Source organism: Penicillium maclennaniae (assembly GCF_028827695.1).
Source record: "Penicillium maclennaniae strain IBT 15551 chromosome Unknown utg000002l:1.0-2354659.0:1.0-2356205.0, whole genome shotgun sequence".
NCBI lineage: Eukaryota > Fungi > Ascomycota > Eurotiomycetes > Eurotiales > Aspergillaceae > Penicillium > Penicillium maclennaniae.
Window position 1 is genome coordinate 2229597 of NW_026623214.1, and position 24091 is coordinate 2253687.

A 24091-nucleotide genomic window follows, 5' to 3' on the forward strand; every position below is an offset into this window, starting at 1 on the left:
TACGATAAAGATGGATCCACTGGAGCTCTCCTGTCACCGAGCTGAATGCCAATTTCATATCTGAAGCTCTAGCAATACGTGGCAAGGCGCTCTATCACTGTGTGATGAAAATCACGTGGACGGACCGACGCCTATGGGCCCAATGGTCGAAGGAGGGGGTGTGCAAGCTCATAAAGTCGGTGCAATATTTGGAAGATCGTAACTCATATCGATCAGATTATCTCACTGTCAATTATAGCACCAGAACATGGATCAGTTCGACGTCGCAGTTGTGGGACTTGGTGTCCTCGGAAGCGGAGCGGCATACTACGCCGCCAAGAAGGGCGCCACCGTGATTGCATTCGAGCAGTTCGAGCTCGGACATGTACGCGGAGCTTCCCACGATACTTCTCGCATCGTTCGAACCTCCAATTTTGCCCCCGAATATGTCGCTCTTGCAAAATCGGCCTACAAGGACTGGGCCCAACTGGAACGGGATTCAGGCTACAAGATGCTGACAGTCACCGGCGGTGTGGTGTTCTTCGCGCCAGATTCGCCAGTTCCAGCTAGCGACTTCACTAGGAGCTTAGATGATCAAAATGTCCCATATGAGCTACTGGATTCCCAAGAAGTGAAACGGCGATGGCCTCAGTTTGAGATTCCCGACAATGTCTCGACCGTGTTCACGGCCGACTCGGGCATCGCCCATGCTGCCAAAACAGTCAGCACATTGCAGGCTATGGCCCGCTCCCATGGTGCTGTCTTGAAAGATAATACGCCCGTCGACCGTGTTACACCCCAATCATCAGGTGGAGTGATAATCGAAACACCCAAGGGTCGATTCAAGGCAGCCAAGGTCATTCTTGCCACTGACGCTTGGATCGACAAGCTACTCGCTCCTTTATCTGTCCATATTCCCGTGTCTGTTATGCAAGAGCAAGTTACATACTACAAACCCACCGACGCGGCTGCCTTTCACACTGACCGTTTTCCTGTGTGGATCTGGCAAGGCGCCAATTGCTATTATGGCTTCCCCTGCTACGGCGAGCCGACCATCAAGGCCGGCCGTGATTTCTCGAATAACTTTATGACACCTGAGCAACGAACATTCGTGCATTCGCCCCAGCTGCTTGAGCAGCTGACAGGCTTCATGAAGAGCTTTATTCCTGACGAGGAGCGTCAGCCCCTGCGCACCATCACTTGCCAGTATACGATCACTCCCGACCGACACTTTATCATCAGCCCCTTGGACAACCATCCTGATATCATCGTTGGTCTGGGTGCTGCACATGCTTTCAAGTTTGCTCCGGCCTTTGGTCGGGCGCTGGCCGAGCTCGCCGTGGATGGCCATACCAATGAGGATATCTCAAAATGGGGAATTCCGAAGGCTGCTACCCTCAACAGCAAGCTTTAGATAAATGTGTTTTGTTGTTACATACATTCCTGGCATGACAGCGAAATTTCTAAGACTTTCTTCTTAATGACACCAGAGTTGACTTACATGTACACTGACCACGAGAGTGTTGGACTTCATATACAACGATGATCATTGACGTAAAAGTTGTGACGCATGAATGTCTTGTGGCCTGAGAGAGGCCTGAGGGGGAACGTGATCTGGAAGGAGCCGTGGGTCTAACCCGATTCGGGATAGAAGTGGGTTTGTTTCGTAGATGCTCGTTTCCCTCTTTCTCTCTTCTTCTTCTTCTCCAGTTTAGTTGCTTCTGTTAATGATACACGAATTCTTCTTCGTCTTGGTCGGTAATATATAACTAAACTCGTCTTTTCTCTTTCTCGTCGCCTCTGGGTGCAGTCTAGATATCAGATACTTCGCTATCGCTATCTTGCCTCACTGGTGATACCCTTTAACGAATCAGAACCGAGCGAACGAACCCCGAACCGAACCTTTACCGAACGCTACGACGGAACAACGTTATGGTTAAAGGAACTGACACCTATACGAAGTCTAAGTCGCGTAACTGACGCGAGAGACGTACCGTACCGACTAAGAACCTTCTCTCTGAGGAGGGGGATAATAAGGAGAATATCTAAGAGGAGCTCGCTAAGGAATAGGAGCTACCTAAGTTCTTAACCTTATCTCGGAACCTATTAAGATATTATAATACGATTAGCTTTAAGATTAATAACCTAGAGGCTAAGGACCTCGTCCGCTAGGAGTTTTACTCTAAGAATTAGTTCTGAAAGAAAGTCTAAGAGAATATAAATAGCCTATAGGAATAACTAATCTAGCGCGAGACCTATTAGACTTAATAAGACCTACAGACCTTTAGAGATATATATCTAATATAACTTTTGCGGACTAATAATAGGTAACTTAAGGCTACTATCGTTAATCTAACCTAAGAGCGAGATAAGGTTATTGCCTACCGAGATCTTATAGTTAGTAAATAGAATAATCTTACTTTTTAGCTCCTTTAATCCTTAGCGCCGAGCCCTTAAAATACTCTAAACTATCGAGACCTCTAAGTCCCTAAAGCCTAAGGCTATCTATTAGCTAAAATACCTAATACTCCTATATTAGATAATAGTAAGATAGTTCGATTTAACGCCTAGGCTATGATAATTAAATATAAGCTAGCTACGAACGCTAATTATTATCTTACTACTAAATATCGTATAATCTATATTATAAGCTATTATAAAGGGAAGGCACTCCTTTATATCTACCCTTATCTAAAAGAAGATACCTTAAACCCCTATTAGGACGCCCTAAATATTATAGAGTACCTAAAGGGTGTCTTCCAGAATCTAAACTATACTACTAAGGCTTATTAGGAATACTAATATCTAATAATAAAGCTAAGGGATAACTTCTACGATTTCCTCGCTAAATTTATTTATCTTACCGAAGAAGTAAACTAAATAAAGGATCGCTAAAAGCGAGACCTTTACGATAAGCTACCGAACTTATTATAGACCTAGATAATATTACTTATAGATAAGACTTCCGTTAATTTTAATAAGTTTATCTATATCTATTAGAGCGCCGCTTATAATATTACCCTTTAATTTAAGGCTAAGGAGTCCCGTAAACTAACTACCCTCTTTAAAGCTACTATAGAAGCCTTAGCTAATATAACCTATTCCCGCGTCTTATAGTTACTATTCGTGAAGCGTAAGAGTATAGGCGCCACTTTATATAAGCCACTGTCGGTCGATAAACGTAACGCTTTAATAAAGGAAGGTCGCTACTTTAACTATCGCGAGTAAGGGTATATAACTCGCGAGTGCCCGAAGAAGAATACTATCTTTATAATCGTTACTGCTAAACTTTAGATACTTAAATAGCCGCCTAACCCCCCTTAGGATAATTAGTTAGGAAAAATTTAAACCTAGAAGAAGTCTCCTTTTTAGGTAGTAAGAAGTTATTACTTATTGGAATATAGACCAATGCTACAAAGAAAGATCTATCCTTATATTCAACATATAAGATCAGCATTGTATTAATCACGTGACCAGATTTTTTCTTCTATCAAAATGATATTTTGACCACTTCTGATTCTGGTCCGCGGCCCTCTCCCGAATGATAGGCAGGACCATTTTCCTTCAGAGGTAAATGGTCCGCCTTCAGGCATGAATGGTCCGTTCCTTCGGAGGTGCCTTCGGGCATATCTTGCCTGCGGACTTCGACCATGGTCTTCGAACCTCGGTGAACAGACTTCGACCCTCAGTCCCCTCAAGGATAGGCGGACCACTTTCCCTTAGGGATAAAATGGTCCACCTTTGGGCATGCATAACCTGATACTGCGGGGAAGCTTTCGGGGTGGCTGAAACCGTCGATTCTTGACATCATTCTTTTGGCTTTTCTTCGGTTCCCTTCTTTGCCACCTTTATTATGTTGCTATCTAGTATTTGTATGTTATTCTAGACGTCATTTCTAGGCTACTTTAGCCTATAAATATGTCCTTCTTTTCTAGCAGAAAGAATCAAGTCATTTTCCACTTTCCAAAGTCAGTTCTACTTTCTTCCTTTGATCCTCAGGACTGTGGTTCTGCCTTCGTTTAGGCTATATCTGCTTATAGTCTATCCTACGACCTTTGACCTTCTTCCTTTGTCTGGCACCGACTGACCTGGCCGGACTAAGGTTGATCCCACGGACTTAAGGGGCCACGATCTGCTTCGTGGTAGCTTTCCCCTTATGCTCCAACATTACTTTATTCTCTAGATTTAACTAGATTATTTAGATTAGGCGAAAGTCTTAGTTTTATCGCTTAGATAGCCTATAATAGATATTCTCTTTTAATTTTAGCACTTAGTGATACTAGAGTAGGTAGTTATATCTATATCGATTTATCCCTCGCGGTGTAGGTCGCGAAAGGTATTTAGCCTATATACTCTGCCCTTACCTTACCCGATCCCGACTAAGGGCTATAATAGATACCCGGGAAAACTAATCACTTATACTCTCGAATTAACCCTAATTCTTAATAGCCAGAGACTCCTCCGCCTATCTATATTAATTACTGACCTCGGACGATATAACCTAATTCTTAGGCGGATATGATTTAAGGAGTTTGGCGTTCTCCTAGACTACCAAAAAGGACGACTTATCTAGCCTAAGGAGCCTAGTCTCGAGGATAATATAATCACGAAGATACCTACTATTCTCCTCGGGCTATTCTAAGAAGACTAAAGCCAGATTCTTAATACTAAGAGGACGCTAACCGACGAAATAGGCTATTTTATGACTTCCCCTAACCGCGGATAGCCAGAAAGCTTCTTCCGTTTAGGGGTAACTAAGTCCGTGACCCAGAGCCTCTATAGTAACTATAAAAACCTTAAGAACGCTATATTAGTCTCTTAGATATAGTTATACTTATCGGAGGCACTAGGTTTTACTAATATATTAGGAAGGAAGATAATAAGGTCTTCCTTACTTCTCTCTATAAGATTAACTATATCCTAGAAGAGAAGCGAGATACCTAATAATAGGCTAAAGACTAAGAGACACAGAGTGTGATCCCGAAGGAGTACTATAAGTATACCGATATTTTCTCGAAATAGGATTTAAATACCTTATCGCTATACCGAGATACGACCGATTATCGGATCCTTCTCGATAAGGGAATAATGCCCGGATACTACCCTCTTTATAAGTAGTCCGAGAAAGAACTCTAGGCGATAAAAGCCTATATTACCTAGAACCTTACTTAGGGCTTTATTATACCTAGTAAGGCCCCTTATATATCTCCTATTTTAATAGTTAGGAAAGCTAATAGTGGTCTGTGACTCTGTGTGGATTATCGGAAGCTTAACGCGCTTACGAAGAAAGACTATTACCCTCTATCACTTATTAATAAGATTCTCTAACGGCTTAGGAAGGCTAAGATACTTACGAGACTTAATATTTATTAAGGGTTTTATTAAATCCGGATATATCCTAACTTAGAGGATCTTACTACCTTTCGAACGCGCTATAGATCCTTTAAGTATAAGGTAACACCCTTTAGCGTTATAAATAGGCCTATTACGTTTCAGAGGTTTATTAATAAGACGCTAGGCGATTACCTAGACGATATCGCTATTATATTTATTAATAATATCCTAATTTATAGCGAGATAATTAAGGAATATATCTAGTATATAAAGAAGGTCCTATAATAACTCCGTAAGGCCGGCCTATAGGCGAGCTTAGGTAAGTATAAGTTCTATTAGCAGAGTACCTATTTCCTAGGGTTTATTATTAGTACCGAAGAGGTCTATATAGATCTTACTAAGACTGCTATTATTTAAGATTAGTAGTAACCTATAATAGTTCGCGGTATACGATTATTCCTTAGCTTCTGCGGTTTTTATCGGAGGTTCGTTAAGAACTATAGCTAAATCGCGAAACTATTAAACCGCCTAATAGAAGATAATATACCCTTCGAATAGAGTAAGGCCTACGAAAGTGCCTTCTAAGGACTTAAGGAGAAGCTCACTTCGGCCCTAATCTTAGTATATTATAACCTAACCGCTCCGACTAAGATTAAGACTAATATATCTAATAGGTACGTTAGTAGAGTGATATCCTAATTATAACTTAATAGATATTAGTATCTAGTGAGCTTCTATTCGAAGAAGCTTAATTAAGCCTAGTAGCGGTATAATATATATAATTATAAAATACTTATAATTATCCTTATATTAGAGGAGTAAAGGGCGGAGCTTAAAGGCCTCTAGCGAGAAGATCGGTTTAGTATCTTCTCCGATTATTAAGCCCTATAGTATTTTATGACTACTAAGAAACTAAATTCGCGTTAGGCTCGCTAGGCTAAGTTCCTATCCTAATTCCACTTCTTAATCCGTTACTTTATAGGGAAGCGGAATATTATTATAGATACCCTCTCCTAAAAAGATCCTAATTTAGGAAACGGATAAGAATAAATTCTTCTCTCTCGGTCATATCTTAAGTATAGTATATACCCCGAGGACCGCGACGACCCTACCCCTACCCTAATTAGTATCTCCGAATATATTTTAACGGCTACCGATAGCTCTAATATCGTTACCTAAGTGACCCTTACGAACTAATAATATAAGAGTCTCGAGGAATACCAAGAATTAGTAAGAACTAATCCGGATAGACCTTAGAAATTATAAGATAGGCTACTATTAAATATAGGTCGCCTAATAGTGCTAGATAATAAGGACTTACGGCCCCGGTTACTTAATAAGATCTATCGGTAGCCCTTAATAGCGTATCCCGGACAGAATAAGATAAAGGCTCTCCTATCTATACGGTATTTTTAGCCTAGATAGTCTACTAACGTTAAATATTATATAGATAACTATTTAGTCTATAAGCGTATAAAGATATAGAGAGACCGGCCCCTAGGTCTATTATAACCTTTTCCCCGCCAAACCGTCTATAGTAATATATTATAATAGATTTCCGATCGTTCCCTAAAGATAAGCGGGGTTTCGACGCAGTATTCGTGGTAGTTAACCGGTTAAGTAAGCGGCCAGTCTCCCTTCTATATTATAAGACGATTAGAGCTTCAGAGATAGCCTAGTTATTTATCTCTAGTATTATACGGTACTTTGGCCTACTAGACTTAATTATATTAGACTAAGGAGGCTAATTTGTCTTAGTATTCTAAATAGAGGTCTGCTAAGTCCTAAGGATTAAGCGTAAGCTATCGATAATATACTACCCCTAGACAGATAGCTAGAGCGAGATTACGAACCAATATATAGTATAGCGACTTTGTGTATTAGTAAATTAACGCTAGGACGACTAGTCTAACTAGCTTCCGGTAACAGATTTTACTATTACGGCTCTATAATAGGATTCTACTAAGAGGTCTCCCTTCTTTATCGAGCGAGGATATAAGCCCCGGATATCCTTTAACTAGGACATAATCGCGGAACCGTCTACGTCGCCTTAGTTAACGCAGGATACTTAGGACTATATTTAGCACCTCTAAGAGGTCTAGAAAGACACCCAAAAGGAGATTAAATAAGCCTAGGAGCGTTAGCGCGCCTAGGCTAACAAATATCGCCGGGAAGTAGATTTTAACGTTAGTAATCTTATCTTTATTATCACTAGGAATTAGAAACTTAACTAGCTAAGTAGAAAACTCTCTAATTAGTCTAGTGGCCCCTATAAAATCCTCTCGAAGAAAGATTATAGCTATCGGCTCGACTTACTGTCTTCTATTAAGGTTAATCTAGTCTTTTCTCTAGATAAGCTCCGCCGTACGGCGAGTTCCGATCCGCTTATAGGTTAGATCGCAGACCTAGCTTTACTAATAGAAGTTAACGACTAATAGAAATAGGAAGTCGATAAAATCGTAGACGTCCGACTACGCTATCGGAAGCTTTAATATAAGGCTAAGTAGATTAGCATTAAGGACAACGACTAATATCTCGCAAGGGATTTTAAAAATGCTCCGGATAAGTTATTAGCTTTCTATAAGCGTTACCTAGCCCTACCCGGACCGCCTATACGGTTATTAGTGTAGTTAAACGCTACTTTAAATGATTACTTTGTGAATAATTATCCAGATAATGGAATACCAGAGCCTCGGGGCGAGCCTCTTTAAAAAGGGGGACTATATAACGTATGAATGTCTTGTGGCCTAAGAGAGGCCTAAGGGGGAACGTAATCTAGAAGGAGCCATAGGTCTAACCCAATTCGGGATAGAAGTGGGTTTGTTTCGTAGATGCTCGTTTCCCTCTTTCTCTCTTCTTCTTCTTCTCCAGTTTAGTTGCTTCTGTTAATGATACACGAATTCTTCTTCGTCTTGGTCGGTAACAAAAGTAATTTGTTTCCAAACGCCCTCTGCCTTGTTCAGTAGCGGACTGTAGCCCACGCTGCTTGGGTCACATCTAAAGCACTCTGAATGCTCCTCCTGTGCCAAATGATGCTTGCCATTCGAGTCAACAGGTCGCATATGATCGATATACGATCTGTTTGTTCCGGTATTTTCCAGGTAGCATGATGCTGGAGGATCTGGGCAATCACTTGCACATGACTTGAGCATGAGACTGATATAGGTGCAAAAGCACATTGCTGCCTTCCATGATCTGATATTTTCCGAGACCCAGAATATTTGACCTGTTCCAACGAATGCGGCTGCTCTCCTTGAACCAGCCACCGAATTCGACAGAGAGATTCATGTTGCCTAGCTCGTTGCATTCGCTGCCGCATTGATAATCCCGGAACAGGTTCAACTGTGGGGCCTCGACTTATGACGGCTTCGCTATTCCATGTCTTGTATCCAGAGAATCGCTCTTCCGTTCACTGAGTTTGAGAATTGTGTAACTACAGAAGGCTAAAGACATCAGCTTCTATAAATGGCAACGTGCTAGAGACCGGACGGTACGGCCCTTTATTGGTTGCTCCACGTAAGCTTCGGTAAGCTTGCCAAGCTTTGTCTTCCGTATTCTCGTAGATGCTGGGCAGCCGGTACTTCCTCCACCTCCTTTCTCCTCCAAATGTTCAAAAGATGCCGGGAAAGGCAACATAATGCTTCATCAGTTGGCTGGGGAAACGGCCCGTGCCGGGCTAGTGGAGGAAGATGCCTCAGTAAGTCAGTAATAGTTGATGGAAATCAGAAGCTACCACCGACTAGCAATTGATTGTTGTAAGTTTGCAGCAATGAGCCCACAGAGATGCCGAGTAAGAATTCCAGAGATGGGAAATGTTTGCCCAGATCCCTGTCTATGCCAAGGCTTGTCGCGATAACTGACTGAAATTTGAGAGGTCGAGTTGATCATTCATGGTAGTGATCGGCGACTATGCATCCTTGCCCATGTACCTGGGCTTACTATGGACTAATGAGCCTCCCTAGGCTCTGCTTATTCTGCAAATCCCCGCTCATCAGGACACATGTGGGGCCCCTCACGACCTACTGACACGAAACCCCATTGACTCGTTGCACGGGGTAATTATAGAATGGTGATTGAACTTTGTTGGGGCATCCTTGCCGGACCCTCTTGTATATGGTCTCATTTCAGGCCCTCTGAATCTTCATTTCGAAGAAAACCTGTCCTGTGTGCTCTCAACTGTCAGAAGCTCACAAGATTCCCTTGGTATCATTCCTTGTCTGTTCGTTGACGGTAAAAACTGCTGAGAAATGGCATTTGACGCCTTGTCGCCGGAGGAGGTCCTCTTGGCGGTCTCCAATGCTGGCGTCAAAAAAGGTAATATGAGACTGGACAAGGTGTTCTTGAGTTCCGTGTCCGCCGGCTGCTTGCTTGCTTTTGCCTGCGGAACTTCTCTTAGGACGGATGCATCCCCTTGGTACTAAGGAAATGCATTGGGCTTGATTAGGACTATCAGTGCTTTAGTCTTCCCATACGGATTGTGCATGATAATTTTGACGGGTGCGGACCTTGCACCGGTACTTTTATGGTAGGTCAAACCTGGTCTGGTTGGAATGAATTGTTTTATAGATGCTTTGTTGACGCTCTGATCCATTGAAAAGTACACTACGGTCGCGGCTCTCCAGAGACAACTTCCCTGGTGGAAGATGTTGTTTCACTGGGCAGTCACATTTTGGGGGGAACCTGGCAGGATCGCTCTTTGTAGCGATTCTGATCTTTGGATGTGAGTACATCAACGCAATCTGTGACGCAGAGAGTGGAACCCGAACCTTATTGCGAGTGACAAGACAGCAACGTTTTTGGTGCGGACCCTTTCAAGTCGGCCGTCATTTCGTTCGCCAGCAAAAAGCATGTTATGCCGGAGTTCCACATGATTCTCCTGCGTGGGATTGGATGCAATTGGCTAGTGTGCCTCGCCTGCTTCTTTGGTGCACAGGGACGTAGTCTTGCGTCCAAGGTCATAGGTATCTGGTTGCCAATCTTCGCCTTCGTATCCGTTGGGTTCGCCGCCGCGGCACCCTTCATCTACGGCCTCAATACTTTCCTCTTCATCCTCCTCTGCCACCGCGGCACCCTTTATCTACGGCCTTAATACTTTGCCTCAAAAGATGGGTGCCGCCGCACCACCCGTGCTAATATATACATCGACTCGGACCGACCACACTGACACCCGGGGGTTTACGCTAGACCTTAATATCCCCCCCCTAAATTTCTCGATATTTAAGATTATGTCCGGATCACGGTAACTAGCTAACTAGAGCTAAGGATCACGGGCTATCTTTGTTAAGGAATAATGTGGTTATTCCTTAATATGCAGGTGTGGGTATATATATGGATCTGAGGATGTCGACCTTAAGGGTCGACATAAATGGTCTTTTGGCCAAGCGGAAGGATGTTGCCCTCAAACAACCTCCTTTACAATCTTAACCTACCCGCCCTCGCCTAACTAGGGCCGAGGATCACTATTCCTGTCGTAGGCGCCACCTAGATAGGACTGATACCCCCTAAGGCCCCTTAGACCGCGTATAACGCGTATCACAATAAGGGCGCACGGCTAGTAATCTAGAGAATCCACTAATATAATCAGAGATATATCTTATCGTATACCGAGGACTTAAGCTAGTGTAAGGTATTACCTAACTTTTATATTATATAGTAGAAGGCCCTACTATAGCTAGTATAAGCTAAAATCTCTGTTATTATTACTTTAGATTACCCGCCGCCCCTTAGTTATTAACTTTTACTTATATATGCCCCCTAAAGTCCTAGGTATAGGTACCTAGACCGCGTAAATCCTTAGACTATTACGGACCTACCCCTTAATAAGCCCCCCTTATAGATAAAACTCTCACTAATATATTATTTGGAGATAAATACTAAGTGTTATACCGTAAGTCCCTTCTCCTACGTAAAAACCCACTCCGTAAGCTAAGTATAAGATATCTCGCACTATATAGCTAGCTCTATCTATTGGAATATAGACCAATGCTACATAGAAAGATCTATCCTTATATTCAACATATAAGATCAGATTGCATTGATCACGTGACCAGATTTTTCTTCTATCAAAATGATGTTTTGACCACTTCTGATTCTGGTCCGCGGCCCTCCCCCGAACGATAGGCGGGACCATTTTCCTTTAGGGGTAAATGGTCCGCCTTCAGGCATGAATGGTCCGTTCCTTCGGGGGTGCTTTCGGGCATGCCTTGCCCGCGGACTTCGACCATGGTCTTCGGACCCCGGTGAACAGACTTCGACCCTCGGTCCCCTTAAGGATAGGCGGACCACTTTCCCTTAGGGGTAAAATGGTCCACCTTTAGGCATGCATAGCCTGATCCTGCGGGGGTGCTTTCGGGGTGGCTTAGACCGTCGATCCTTGACATCATTCTTTTCGCTTCTCTTCGGTTCCCTTCTTTGCCACCTTCATTATGTTGCTGCCTAGTGTTTGTACGTCATTTGTATGTTATTCTAGACGTCATTTCTACGCTATCCTAGCCTATAAATACGTCCTTCTTTTCTAGCAGATAGAATCAAGTCATTTCCACTTTCCTGAAGTCATTTTCCACTTTCCAAAGTTATCTCTACCTTCTTCCTTTGATCCTCAGGACTGTGGTTCTGCCTTCGTTTAGGCTATATCTGCTTATAGTCTATCCTACGACCTTTGACCTTCTACCTTTGTCTGGCACTGACTGACCCAGCCGGACTAAGGTTGATCCCACGGACTTAAGGGGCCACGATCTGCTTCGTGGTAGCTTTCCCCTTATATCCCAACAAGACCTTACCCCCGCGAAGCATAATATACTTATTTAGGCCTATATAGGGAATATTAGCCTAGACTCCTTCCTTTATAATATAAATTAAGCTAACACTACGCGATACCTATAATATAGCGAGGCCTCAGAGATAGTGCGATATATCCAAATTAACTATCTTAGCTATTCTGAGTTATAGGTATAGACCTAGGGATACCCTTAGTTAGCCCCGCGGAGCGTTAAGTAGGCACTAACAGTCGCAGAGTATATATAAAAGACTACGAAGCTCCTACTAAATACCGGCCGACTCTAACATCTGTGGCCTATATTATTACCCTATAAGGATAGCGAGTGATGTCTGATAGTAACAGACAAATCGACTATATAGCTAGCACCGTATAAGGGACTAAGTATATTAGAGTAACCCACACCGATTAGTTACCTTTTCCACAAATAGATATTTATTAAATTCACAGATATCAAAATACTAATACGAGCTATAAGGACGGGAGATAAGTAGCGGGCCACGCCTAGGGGACACAGAGGGACATAGTTTGGCAAGGGGCAGAGCGGACATAGTGTGGTATTAGAAAGGACACAAGCGGACATATAAACACAGATAGAAGCATAAGTGGAATCAAAGATAGAAACAAAGATAGGAATAGCCTCATCGACGTTATAATCTACTTAATTCCCGGCCTCACGGCCGTTAGTGACCCGGGAAGAGCCTCGCAGACGAGAGCTATATTTGGGGATAATGCAATTCTCTCTCTCTCTATCCGTTGGGTTCGATCACGTTGTGGCTAACATGACGTTTATTCCCTTGGGTATCTGGGTTGGAACACCGGGCATTACCGTTGGTCTTTACATCTGGAAGGGCATCATCCCTACGCTGATTGGAACATTCTTGGCGGAGCTATCTTTTGTGGTGAGTCCACAACTTCTTCCCGTGTCTGTATTGCAAGTCTCATTGAGTAACAGGAACATACTATTGGTACATGTATCTTCTCAACTTCGATGACCTCGCAATTCCAGGCATCAACAGAAGAACTGACGATCCAGTGGGACAAACAAGTGCTTTTGCAGAGAAGAATGACATCGAGGCATCTGCGGAAAGCTCTCGCCAAGTCATGGCCGTTGGCCCGAGCTATTGAAGCCATACACGAGACAGTTAGATGTGCCTCAACGTTGATCTCTCGGCGTTCTATATTTCATTCATGCAACATTAGTTATAAATTATTTCTTGTACAACCCAAATGCCGACCAAGCCCTGAGCTTCACAACTGATTTCATTCGCCAATGTTCTAGTTACAGTCAACGGTTGGTAGTTCCGATACTTTTATTATCATAAAACCCGGGTCTCATGGTCCTTTCCGAAGCAAAATGAGATTTCGAGCGGTTTTTGTACTCAATATTCCATCATGGGTTTATTTGCATCTACTCTCCGAGCCAACTAGATCTAGTGCCTTCCCAGCTTGCGACTTCTTGCCCCATCGGCGCTTCACTGTCATCCAGAAGTGCTTCTCTACGGAATAGATGCGGAGGTTCTGCATGTGGCTGCCGACGATTGGTTCTATAGTAAGCAACTGGAGTCTATTTGATCGCAATTATCCCAATCCAAGATTTTGCCTCTCATTCATTCATCAATTTAGACTCTTGATCCTCGTTGTTTTTCCAGGACTAGCCATCGCCGTCTTCGTGAACTAAGACTAGGTCATGTACCTATTAGCACACCATCTTGCGTGATTCTCGCAGTATCGGAGTTCTCGATTATTTGCCGACGAACCGAGCCTGAATACTACCACTCAACCGAGGAAAGCTGTACAACAAAGATTTACTTTCCCGGTAAATTGCGGACCGCCCCAAAGACTGGGCTTGCTCGATGCGACCGGCCGAGGCGGGGACACGCGAGCACGGTGATGAATGCGATGCAACGAAGCATATAATAAGACCATAATCGCATCAGAACGGCTTGTTATATCCAAGAGACCCAATTGTTGAAAATCACCAAGGCCATTTAATACATTTTTTTCCGACCTGCATTATTAATCAGTATGCCAACAACCGCGGAGACTGCTACTTCGCAGGGTCTGGCTCTGAGCGGGGCTGACACTGATAAATTCCCAGACGGCTTGAAGACTTCTGGACAGCATCCCCCAGTGTATTCTTGGGTCCGTCCATATGCAGACTTCCCCAAAGTACATACAGGCCCGACGGTGTGGAAGGCCGAAGACTACCGCGAGAATCCCGAGCTGTGGACTCACCAATTTAGCGATGATGAAATCCAAGAGATAAGCGCCGCCGCAGACAAGTTCATCGAAAAAGAATTACCGTTGACTGGTATCTCCAAGGTAGAGCTCTTCCGTCTGAAATATTCATGTCACGTCCACTGACCTCTTGCGCAGACTAACTTCCCGCTCCCAACCCTCTCCCGCCGTATGGAGGAGCTGCGGAAAGACTTGATTGACGGCAAAGGATTCTACCTTTTCAAGGGTATTCCTGTCCAGCAGTGGAGTGTTCAAAAGTGTGCCACTACATATATGGGCCTTGGTACCTATCTTGGATACTTTGTGAGCCAAAATGGCCGTGGACACGTTCTTGGACACGTCAAGGACCTGGGAGAAGACCCGACCAAGACTGACCGAGTCCGTATTTATCGCACCAATGCCCGGTATGTTATGGGTCTTCTACATAGAGAACTGGACGTAGGGATCTAACAATCTGTCTAGTCAGTATTTCCACACTGATGGGTCTGATATCGTGGGACTTCTCTGCATTGCCAAATCAATGTCGGGAGGCGAATCAGACATTGCATCAACGCACCATGTGTTCAACATGCTACAAGAAAGACACCCGGATGTTGTCCAGACACTTGTGGAGCCTAACTGGTATTTTGATCGCAAGGGTGAGACCTCCGAGGGCGAGGAACAGTGGATTCGGGGCAGTATCTTTTACCTCGAGAATGAGCGTGCCGAGAATCCCAGGGTCTACGCGAGATTTGACCCTATGAATGTGACTTCCCTGGCACGATTTAACTCGGGTCCCAATGCTCAGATTCCCCCTCTGTCCGAGAAGCAGAAGCACGCGATGGAGGTGTTCGAGAAGACTTGCGCTGAGCTTTCACTGCACATGATCTTGGCGCCAGGCGACATCCAGTTTGTCAGCAACTCACACGTCTTCCACGCACGAACTGCATACACCGATCACCCTGCAGGTGCTGTCGATGAGAATGGCGCCCCTGCCCGTCGCCGACACTTGATGCGTCTTTGGCTCTCCGCGCCTGAATCAGAAGGCGGCTGGAAGCTTCCTTATCACGATACCCTAGAAAAGAAGCGAGGAGGTATTCAGGTCAATGATCAACCGCCTCATTGCCCTTTGGACGCGGAGTAAAAATTGTCCAATTGATTGAGATCGCGCACTTCTGTAAATTCAGATACTTTTCATAAATAACTTGAATCGTTAGTGTGCAATGAATGAGATCCTTTCTTTTCAGCTGCGACGGTAAGGTAGGCAAGTTGAGGGCCAAGATTTGAGCTTGTTACTCATTGAGGGGCCAGGGTAGAAGACTTGATCGGAATTATGGGTCTAAAACTTCACGTAAATCCTCTTTTTTTGTGCAGGGTGACCTGCACATATGGACATTCAATTGAGGGAAGCCCTCCTCGGGGGCTAAAACTTCAAGGCGATTGAAATTCAAGTACGTTCATACTTCATCAGGCAATCAACGATTAAATTGAAATCCTCGCACCCTTCTTTCGATATAGATGCAATTGACTCAACTTTGCTGCGGAAACGGGAAAACGGGTAGCCACGGTTCAGCCTGTGTTGTAGAGTATCCTCCTGCCCATGGCAACAATCCGGCCGTTTCAATTCCAGATCCGACGGCCGTATCTGCCGGTTGCCAAGCCCATCCCAGATCAGACATGAACAAAGTTTGGAGTTCTTCCAGGCTTGCGTGGCTTGAAGTATGCTCATTTGGAGCTGTAGAGGCTGCCTTCAAATGATCAATAGGATCAATAGGTGACGGATTGTCATCTGCGGTGGAGCTAGGTCTTGCGCTATTTGGGGCGGATGATGTGGTGGCCTTTTCTGGGGCATGCCGCTCTGGAATAGACTTGCGCGCCATTCGAAAGATCGACAGGGGATTGAGAACGTAGTCAGGTGCGCTTTGAATCGGGGTGCCTGGTAAACTTTCACTGCCATTCGTGTCCAGGTAAGTACTTTCCTTCTTTTGATCATTGTAAGCTGCTGACCTGAGATCTTCTCCACCTTCAATAGACTGGTATGGGTCGTCGGGAACACTGTTCGGTGCGATGACTTCGGACCCAATGCCAGAACGATCGAGCATGGTCTTTGCCGCAGAACACTGCCCAGACAAGAAAACAGTTAGCTACCAAGGGTGGAAGGGATCTTGAGATTCAAATGACTTACCAAAGATTTCGCAATTCCGTTAAGGTTTGCCATGGCACCCAGGGCATTGATGTTGCTTTGCAAAAGAGGAAGCGTCTCCATCATGACACTCTTTGTATCTTCCAAGCGGGGGTCCAGGATCTGCGTGAGATGATATACCATGATCCGACAACTATCGTATGTAATTGTTGGAAGCCATGAATCGGCTAACATTCGGGTTCCATGACGAGCTGTTTCTCCAATAATCGTCGCCAAAGTTCTCGCAGCATCAAACAAAACCTGCTGTAGATGGCGAAGAAACACTTGATGTTCTGGAGGGAAATCGAAGGCAGCCCGAAGTTTATAGAGTGCAGGAGCCCCCAGTCGGTACAAATCGCATGTGGTTTGGTAGTGTGCACAGTGTAATACACAGAGCGCACCAAGCTGTGATGAGTCTTTTCTTATATAAATTGCACTGGGTGTGAACTGTAAACTGGCTGGTAGCGACTCATACCATGCTCGACAATCTCTGTCCAGGACAGCAAATTCCGAGCTGGGATCCCACGGAACCATCGCATCACCAAGATGCTTAATATACCTGAGTTCAACGTTAACTTTTAATTCATTCAAGCCACTAAAGGGGTGAATAACATACCTTAGAACTCGCTTTCGAATAGAGATATGTCTGATGAAGTGGGCCATTATTCCCATGTTTGGTAGAAGGGTCGCTGTGTCAAGCTCGCTAGGGATAAACTTCAGCCAATTTGCAGGCTCTAGTGTTTCCGTGAAACATGGTATCTGCTGTATGAAGTTTCTTTCATTGCAGGGAAGCTGGATCTTCATATCCTTTTCGTGGACGAGTGTGAGTTGATCCACTCCACTCCCCACGAGAGAGTCCATCACATAGCAACTCCACATCAGACGTCGTCTTGACTCTTTTGCCGTAGTAGAAGGGCCATAGTCATTGTTTTGACAAAGGACATCCGTGTTGTACTCAAGGTTAATTTGCAATGCCTGAGCCATGCGTGTGATGAGCCCACTAAGCATAAACGCATTGGCAAAGTTGCCCATTCGGACTGCATAGTCGTGAAGCAGAACAGATGCCTGCTCGGACGTTAGCAGTTCTAGCGATGGGATACGTGCGGATCGTGGAATTCACCATTAAATTTTCATTCGTGACCGTGTCCAAGGTCTCGAGAACCAGCCGCTGAGCGGCCTTGGCCCACTCACTCCCGGCAGATAGCACGAATTTTGCTGAAAGCTGAGAGACATTCTCACTGTACGCTAATGCGTAGAATCTACAAGTGATCCCATTAGCGTCTTGGTGGCCTCGCTGATTTCAATAAAGGTTTGCGCTTACTGGCCACCTAGCGCACAAATTATGTGTAGCAGAGCATTGTTGCGAGTCATTTTCGAGGTCTCTATATCCAGTCTCTGCAAGAACGAGGGTCTATGAATGAAGGCAAAGCATCGCAATGGATGAATGTTGTTAAAATACTCCTCAACCAGAAGACCGATCTTCCACGGGGTTGGGAGGTATCGTACATTCAGCCTGGAAAGGTTCTTGATGAGCTTGTCCATTGAAATTATCATTCTTGACGTACCATTCTAGGGCCGAAATGTGGGGGTCATTTGTCTCTTCTGTAAGTGACTGCCGGGGTGAGAAACACGGAGATGGCGACGCATGGCACTGCGCCGTAGACTGCGTCGACGCTGGATCGAGATGAATGCTGGGGGCTATGGTAGTGAAAGCAGTATTGGGAATGGAATCTTGGCTATTTCCTGTCGTCACGTTGACACGATGGATCCAGTTCGGTTGAGAGGATTCGGAGTAAACACAGCTCATGCCCTTGGCTTGACATCGTTGGCACATCGGTCGCTCCCCTGAGCACTTTGTCTTAGATGCTCGACATGCCGTGCAAGAACGATATGTTCTTTTTCTTTTCGAGCTCTCGGTCCTGGATTTTGCAATCTGTTGGATTTGAGGGGAGGTGGAATAGCCCGAACATACTAAGCGGAGGCGGGCACAGTTTCCGCATTCTCCGGGCTGTTCATCACACTTGACCTACAGGCATTCTGTTAGAACAAGGAGTCAATGGATTGCTTATGCTCTCACTTTCCGAGCACGACATGTGCGACAACCTGTCGAGTGTCAATGATTACCAACACCTAAGTATGCAGAGGCCCACTCACCGAAACGCGACCGAGATGCTTTCGGAGTGCTTGAAGTCATGTCGGCTTAACATCGTGATACTTCCGAGATAGTTGAGCACGAAGCAATCCGAAGAGTGAGGGGATTCGGGTCCTCGGAATCTACACGGGTCGTCGGCTCTAATGGTGACATCCTGGTGTTCAATGACGGAATCAGAAAAGCGGAGAATGCGGGGCGATCGCCATGGCCATGGACCTGTGTGCTGAAGTCGTCTTCATCAACGAGCTCGACTGTGGGCAAGCCTTTTACTTCTCTTTTGCTTCTTAGGCTCATAGCTATTTGAGTCTACTCATGGAGAAGATCATCCGTGTGACCTGTATTCGACCCACAAATATGCGGCTAAGTTGAGTAGACCCGCTTGACTACTTACTCGGGTTATTCAAGCAAATCTCGAATTTGGAAGCCTTGGTCCAGAGACATGTTTTCGCACGAATTCCTAGCCTGCAGCCTTCGAAATCAGTCTGGTCGCATTCAATATTGGAATTGAGACGAAATTTTGTCTCATCCTCGGTCCTGTAGCATCGGAAGAGTCGGTTCTCATGCATCCTTCCGTGTGTATCATTGAATTATCGTTGGGGTCAAATTGGAATCAGAGTCGAAGAAAGCCTTCAAGCTGTACTCATCCACTTGTTTTCATCTTCCTTGTGCCCCATACTTAATCGTTTGAAGGGTATTTGACCTGTCCACACTAACCATCACATCCTGTTCACTAGTCTTGCCGTTTCTTGCAAGCGAGGGTTACCGTTCATCGTACATCGTCAAGAATAAGTCAAAAAGGTTTCAATGGATCGCCACCACGACATCCCTTCAACTCAGACTGTCATCCTTCAGGATGAAGCTGGTATACTTCGGATCACCCCGAACTCCCCTATTCCGGAGCTGAGCCCTCATCAAATGCTCGTACGCACCACATCGGTGGCTCTGAATCCCTGTGATTTCAAGATGCCTCTTCGATTTCCAACGCAGGGCCTCTGGGATGGGTGTGACTTTGCGGGAATCGTCGTGGCACTGGGAAGCGAAGCCATCGCTCAGGGACGATTCCGCCTTGGGGATCGAGTTTTCGGAGCGGTGCAAGGCTCAAATCAATCAGATCCCCAGTCCGGAGCCTACTGTGAATACATCAGAGCTGAGCCGGATTTTACTTTCCATAGTCCAGAGGGTACCCCACTCACCCTAGCGCCAGCTCTATCATGTACGGGTATTGCCACTCTCGGAATTGCCCTGTTTTGGTCCCTGCAACTTCCGGGGAACTTGGATGAGCCTTCAATCAAAGCCGAAGATGTTTTGGTCTACGGAGGAAGCAGTACCATTGGCCTACTTGCCATTCAAATGGTGAAGCTGTAAGTGATTTCGCCTGATGATGCCCGAAACTCAAGGCTAAATGTATGTCACTCAGCTGTGGTCACCGAGTGATCACAACCTGTTCTCCCCGTAATTTCGAATTAGTCAAATCTTACGGTGCCGATCTTGTCTTTGACTACAAATCTCCTACCTGCGCACAGGATATTCGATCAGCCACCAAAAATGCACTCCGCCATGTCCTCGATCCCTTTGCAGAATCAAAAACAGTGCGCTTATGCCAAGATGCCATTGGCAGGACCGGTGGAAGATATTGTGCACTGGAACAGTACACAGCGGAGCTGATTTCTCGAAAGACAGTGAAGCATGAGTTGGTAATGGGAGGTGCTATCGCTGGTAAAGGTGTGGATCTTCCGGTGCCTTACGGAATTCCTCCCAGACCAGAAATTGGAGAGTGGGCACGGCCTTGGTATCGCACGCTCCAAACGTTGATCGATACAGGCAAACTTAGACCATGTCCTCAGTCAGTACTTCCGGGGCGGTTCGATGGGATCTTGAAGGGCCTCGAGATGCTCAAGAGAGGAGATGTGTCGGGTAAAAAGTTGATTGTCTCATTAGAGGGAAGTGCATGATCTTAATCCCCCTCTGTGGAACCATTGTATGGAAGTCTCAACCCAATCAATCCGTCTTATGTATCTGGAAGAGTAGTTTGTTTCAACCAAATGAAAAGGGTTTTATAACGACTTACGCTTTGGTGGAGATGGTTTCGCTTCTGATTCTCGAAACACCCGCGAGCTATCCTCAAACACGGGATAGCTACGTTGTTTTGGCTTGTCAGCCAGCATGACTCAATATTAAGATATGTGTCAGAGTGGTGATGGAAGGCTTTGGGAAGAATAGGTTATTTTAGGCTACGAACACAGAAGATCGAGGATATGCTAGAGGTCATGTTACATTCTGACTTAGGTGGTAGTTAAGCTGCGTGTCGAGCAATTGGAATGAGGAAGTAGAATGATAACACTCACGATTGCTAAGCATGATAGTCGTAAACCATCCTAGCCTCCACCTTCTCCTTGTCATTCCAGGTGGAAACATTTCGAGTGAGGTATCGCTTCTCGTTGATCAGCTCAAATGCCCAAACAACTTGAGCCTTCCAGCCTTTGCCTGGGTTGTGAGCGGATTCTTCAATAACAATCTTGGTCGGGTTTGCTCTCTCCAGTCTCTGGCGTAGAGGCTCGTTGTTGATGTCTGCTACATTGATGTATTGTAGTCTCATGTTGACATCACCAAAAATAGGAAGCGAATATTCTTTGGGCTTTCCGTCCAGGTAGTAAGTTCCCATGCTGTCGAATGAGCCAGGGCTGACAGTCTGCTTTATGCGAAGAGTCGTGACTGCGTCCGCCGGACTGTCGAGGCCAGAATCGTCGACAGTGAATTCAGCACTTGTTCCATCTGACAAAAAGCTTGTCTGTTTGATATCCAACGACAGATTTGCAAACTTGAGTGCCTTTCTAACGAGCCACGGCGCTCTCTGCTTTTCAATGACCTTAGCGTTAAGCAGTAGAGTATTGCTGATCTTATCGTCATACCAGTTGAAAGATCTTATCAGGATCATCCGACAATTTCCTGTTCTGTTACTCTAATCAAAATAATATTCCCTATTTCGTGGGTAGACTCTACATACCAGATTCCAGATGCCTACCAAATTAGTTGCACCTTTAGAAATGGGAGCTGCCATGACTTCGTGCGTTGATTTTCTCGACAGATGTGATTTTGAGGTGTAGAGAAACTTCGATGTCACACTGCCGTATCAGGGAAGAAGGTTCCTTAAATACAATGTGCTGTCTCTCCGGGAATACTAGACGCTCGCAATAATTTTGTACAATTTCGGACTCGGTTTCGGCCTCCGGTCATGCAGGGGTTCAGGTGCATATCCCTATCGTGCACATCAGAATCAGCGATTTGTTTCAGTCACTCACAGATTTGAAATTATCATTCTTGATAGTTTTCAATCGCAACGCCACTGCAAAAGCTGCTTGGGAACAGGTACTAATAGGCTTGAAGTTGCTTGAGTATACATTTCCGGTCCGATAAAATCATTCAATTAGGAAAACAGTGATCTCCTTGATTGGTGGTATACAGTAGAATGGGCCATCGTCACATGTTGCCTGGGTCTTTCAGAAGTTGTCTAAGGCAATTCATTGTTTCCTTCAATGGAATTGCATGCGTCAATTTCTCCTGCGCCGTGATGTGGTCCCGGATACATACCAGTGGACTGTCATCCAATATGTATGTCATGGTGCTTATTTCGCCACCTCGCTCTTGTGTAGTGCCTTGGGACATTCCGAGGACCCGTTCAATCTTCACTAGCATGCTGGAGCCAAGCTCAATCAACACCCGAACTTGAACAGTTAGGTTACCTTCCATGTGAAATTGACCAAATTGTAGGTTCGGTAGTAGTAAATACGCAGCAGCATCAGCAGGGGGTATAATCAAGAATAGTTGATAAAGTTGTGTAAACACAGCTCGATACACCCGGATCAGGTGGCAATAAGTTGCGAGCATGCTGAGTCCTGTCGATATATCCCATCCTTGAGACTCTAGGAATTTTGCTTGCTCTGGAGATGGCTCCATGCTGGTCAAATATGCAGAGCCGTAAGATGATGTTGTTCTTTCGCCATCCTCCACACTTCCACCCATGAGATCTGTAGATGGGGATTTTGTATCGCGGTTGATCCCGAATGCCTCTCGAGATGAATTGAAATAACTGGACGAACTGAAAATGTCTTCTGCAGCACCCGCGCTAGTTTCGAGAATGTCCACGAATTGTGTTGAGTGGCTGAGCATGCGAAATATGGGCAGATCTAATTTCCCAACTGTTGGGCTGACATCTCCCCTGAGGATAGACGACGGCCCCATGATGAAAGGGCCCGACTCTAGATGCTCCAGATCGTCGATCAATTCGAGATCCAATTTGAGAAGTCTTTTGCGCACACTAAATGGGCTGATAGGCGACCATTCTTTTTTGGTGGCAATCGGCGGCTCGTTGTCCAAAGTAGGTATTGCTATATTTTCCCACGAAGGATTCCACGTCCCATCCATAATGAAAGTTGAGGGCTGGTCATCGATGTTGAATGTTCCCATGGTTGAAGGGAAACCGGTCGCAGCGTTCAGTTCATTTTGAATATTTAGGGATCTATCCATCGAAGCAGCTTGAGGGAAGGCACGTTGATCCGGAATATGATATTCCGGATCGAATATTACGTCCTCTAACGAGGGCTGTGAAAAAATGAATTAACAACGGCTTCCTTATCCTGTCTGTTTGCGGTCAATTAGGACTCACAAACTGGTCCGACCCCACCCCGAGGCAGTGTAAAAGTCTCTACACGGCTCCACCGGAAATGCTGAAGAAGAAAGCAACGGCATTGGCAGCCCGATGTTCCCCATAGAAGGGAGGTTTGTTGCAGATAAAGATGGAAATATCTCCGGAAACTCCCAACAATTGGAATAGGAAGTGTCCTGTCTTCGAGGTGACCCTGAAGATGCAAGTGGTTTCCTGACTTTTGAGGCTGTCGATCTATGGAGAACAGGCGTCGGCATTCCTTCTTTGGTAGAGACACGATCACAGTCTCGGGATATCGTGCCTGAGTCGCTTTTGGATGGTAGATAATTTGGAGTAGGCTGTCCAACACTTGTCGTACACACGACTTGAGCTTTGAGACACCTTTCGCACGACCTGCCATTGACTTGGTCACGTTCACAGCGGAGCTTGAATCCGCGGCACCGATCACATGCTGATCTTCGAGACTGCCTGTAGTTCAAAGCCGAGTGCATCTTTAACCGAAATTGTGTTGGAGATAGTTGACGCTATAGATCGCTCTGGATCACACTCATCATCAATCGAGGGGCAATATGTATCTCGAAATTTGGCTTTCAAGAGGCTTGGTTCTACACCCAGGAATACCACGCCTGTGGATTGACATATTCAAATGCGAGCCACCCGTAGACTAGACTAAGTGCCAGCCTGGAATGAACACGGTCGTATTGGAAATAGATGTCCATGGCATCGGGTCATCAAATTCGTGTGGAGCTTGAAGTGCCCACTGAACTTTCCTCTTATAGCACACCT

The 24091-nt window shown here is 45.2% G+C and overlaps 7 protein-coding genes across 7 annotated transcripts; 4 read left to right on the forward strand and 3 right to left on the reverse strand.

The window, feature by feature from the left end:
- Window positions 1-247: 247 nt before the first annotated feature.
- N7477_002049 (putative sarcosine oxidase) lies at window positions 248-1393 on the forward strand (the record flags this gene model as incomplete). Its single annotated transcript, XM_056963712.1, has 1 exon — window positions 248-1393. One exon carries the CDS (start codon window positions 248-250, stop codon window positions 1391-1393), a length of 1146 nt encoding a protein of 381 aa, XP_056826631.1.
- Window positions 1394-12870: 11477 nt separating this feature from the next.
- On the forward strand, window positions 12871-13216 carry N7477_002050 (Formate/nitrite transporter; the record flags this gene model as incomplete). The annotated part of the gene is made up of 2 exons (XM_056963713.1): window positions 12871-12990; window positions 13151-13216. 2 exons carry the CDS (start codon window positions 12871-12873, stop codon window positions 13214-13216), a joined length of 186 nt encoding a protein of 61 aa, XP_056826632.1.
- A 900-nt stretch (window positions 13217-14116) lies between these two features.
- Window positions 14117-15452, forward strand: N7477_002051 (TauD/TfdA family dioxygenase; the record flags this gene model as incomplete). The annotated part of the gene is made up of 3 exons (XM_056963714.1): window positions 14117-14413; window positions 14468-14733; window positions 14792-15452. 3 exons carry the CDS (start codon window positions 14117-14119, stop codon window positions 15450-15452), a joined length of 1224 nt encoding a protein of 407 aa, XP_056826633.1.
- A 385-nt stretch (window positions 15453-15837) lies between these two features.
- On the reverse strand, window positions 15838-18032 carry N7477_002052 (fungal specific transcription factor domain-containing protein; the record flags this gene model as incomplete). The annotated part of the gene is made up of 5 exons (XM_056963715.1): window positions 15838-16428; window positions 16494-17049; window positions 17107-17555; window positions 17611-17749; window positions 17812-18032. 5 exons carry the CDS (start codon window positions 18030-18032, stop codon window positions 15838-15840), a joined length of 1956 nt encoding a protein of 651 aa, XP_056826634.1.
- A 1414-nt stretch (window positions 18033-19446) lies between these two features.
- Window positions 19447-20594, forward strand: N7477_002053 (zinc-binding alcohol dehydrogenase family protein; the record flags this gene model as incomplete). Its single annotated transcript, XM_056963716.1, has 2 exons — window positions 19447-20003; window positions 20060-20594. The coding sequence occupies 2 exons, from the start codon at window positions 19447-19449 to the stop codon at window positions 20592-20594; spliced, it is 1092 nt and encodes a 363-aa protein (XP_056826635.1).
- A 398-nt stretch (window positions 20595-20992) lies between these two features.
- Window positions 20993-21700, reverse strand: N7477_002054 (uncharacterized protein; the record flags this gene model as incomplete). Its single annotated transcript, XM_056963717.1, has 2 exons — window positions 20993-21601; window positions 21647-21700. The coding sequence occupies 2 exons, from the start codon at window positions 21698-21700 to the stop codon at window positions 20993-20995; spliced, it is 663 nt and encodes a 220-aa protein (XP_056826636.1).
- A 419-nt stretch (window positions 21701-22119) lies between these two features.
- Window positions 22120-23106, reverse strand: fmpR (Zn(II)2Cys6 domain-containing transcription factor fsqA; the record flags this gene model as incomplete). Its single annotated transcript, XM_056963718.1, has 1 exon — window positions 22120-23106. One exon carries the CDS (start codon window positions 23104-23106, stop codon window positions 22120-22122), a length of 987 nt encoding a protein of 328 aa, XP_056826637.1.
- Window positions 23107-24091: the final 985 nt, after the last annotated feature.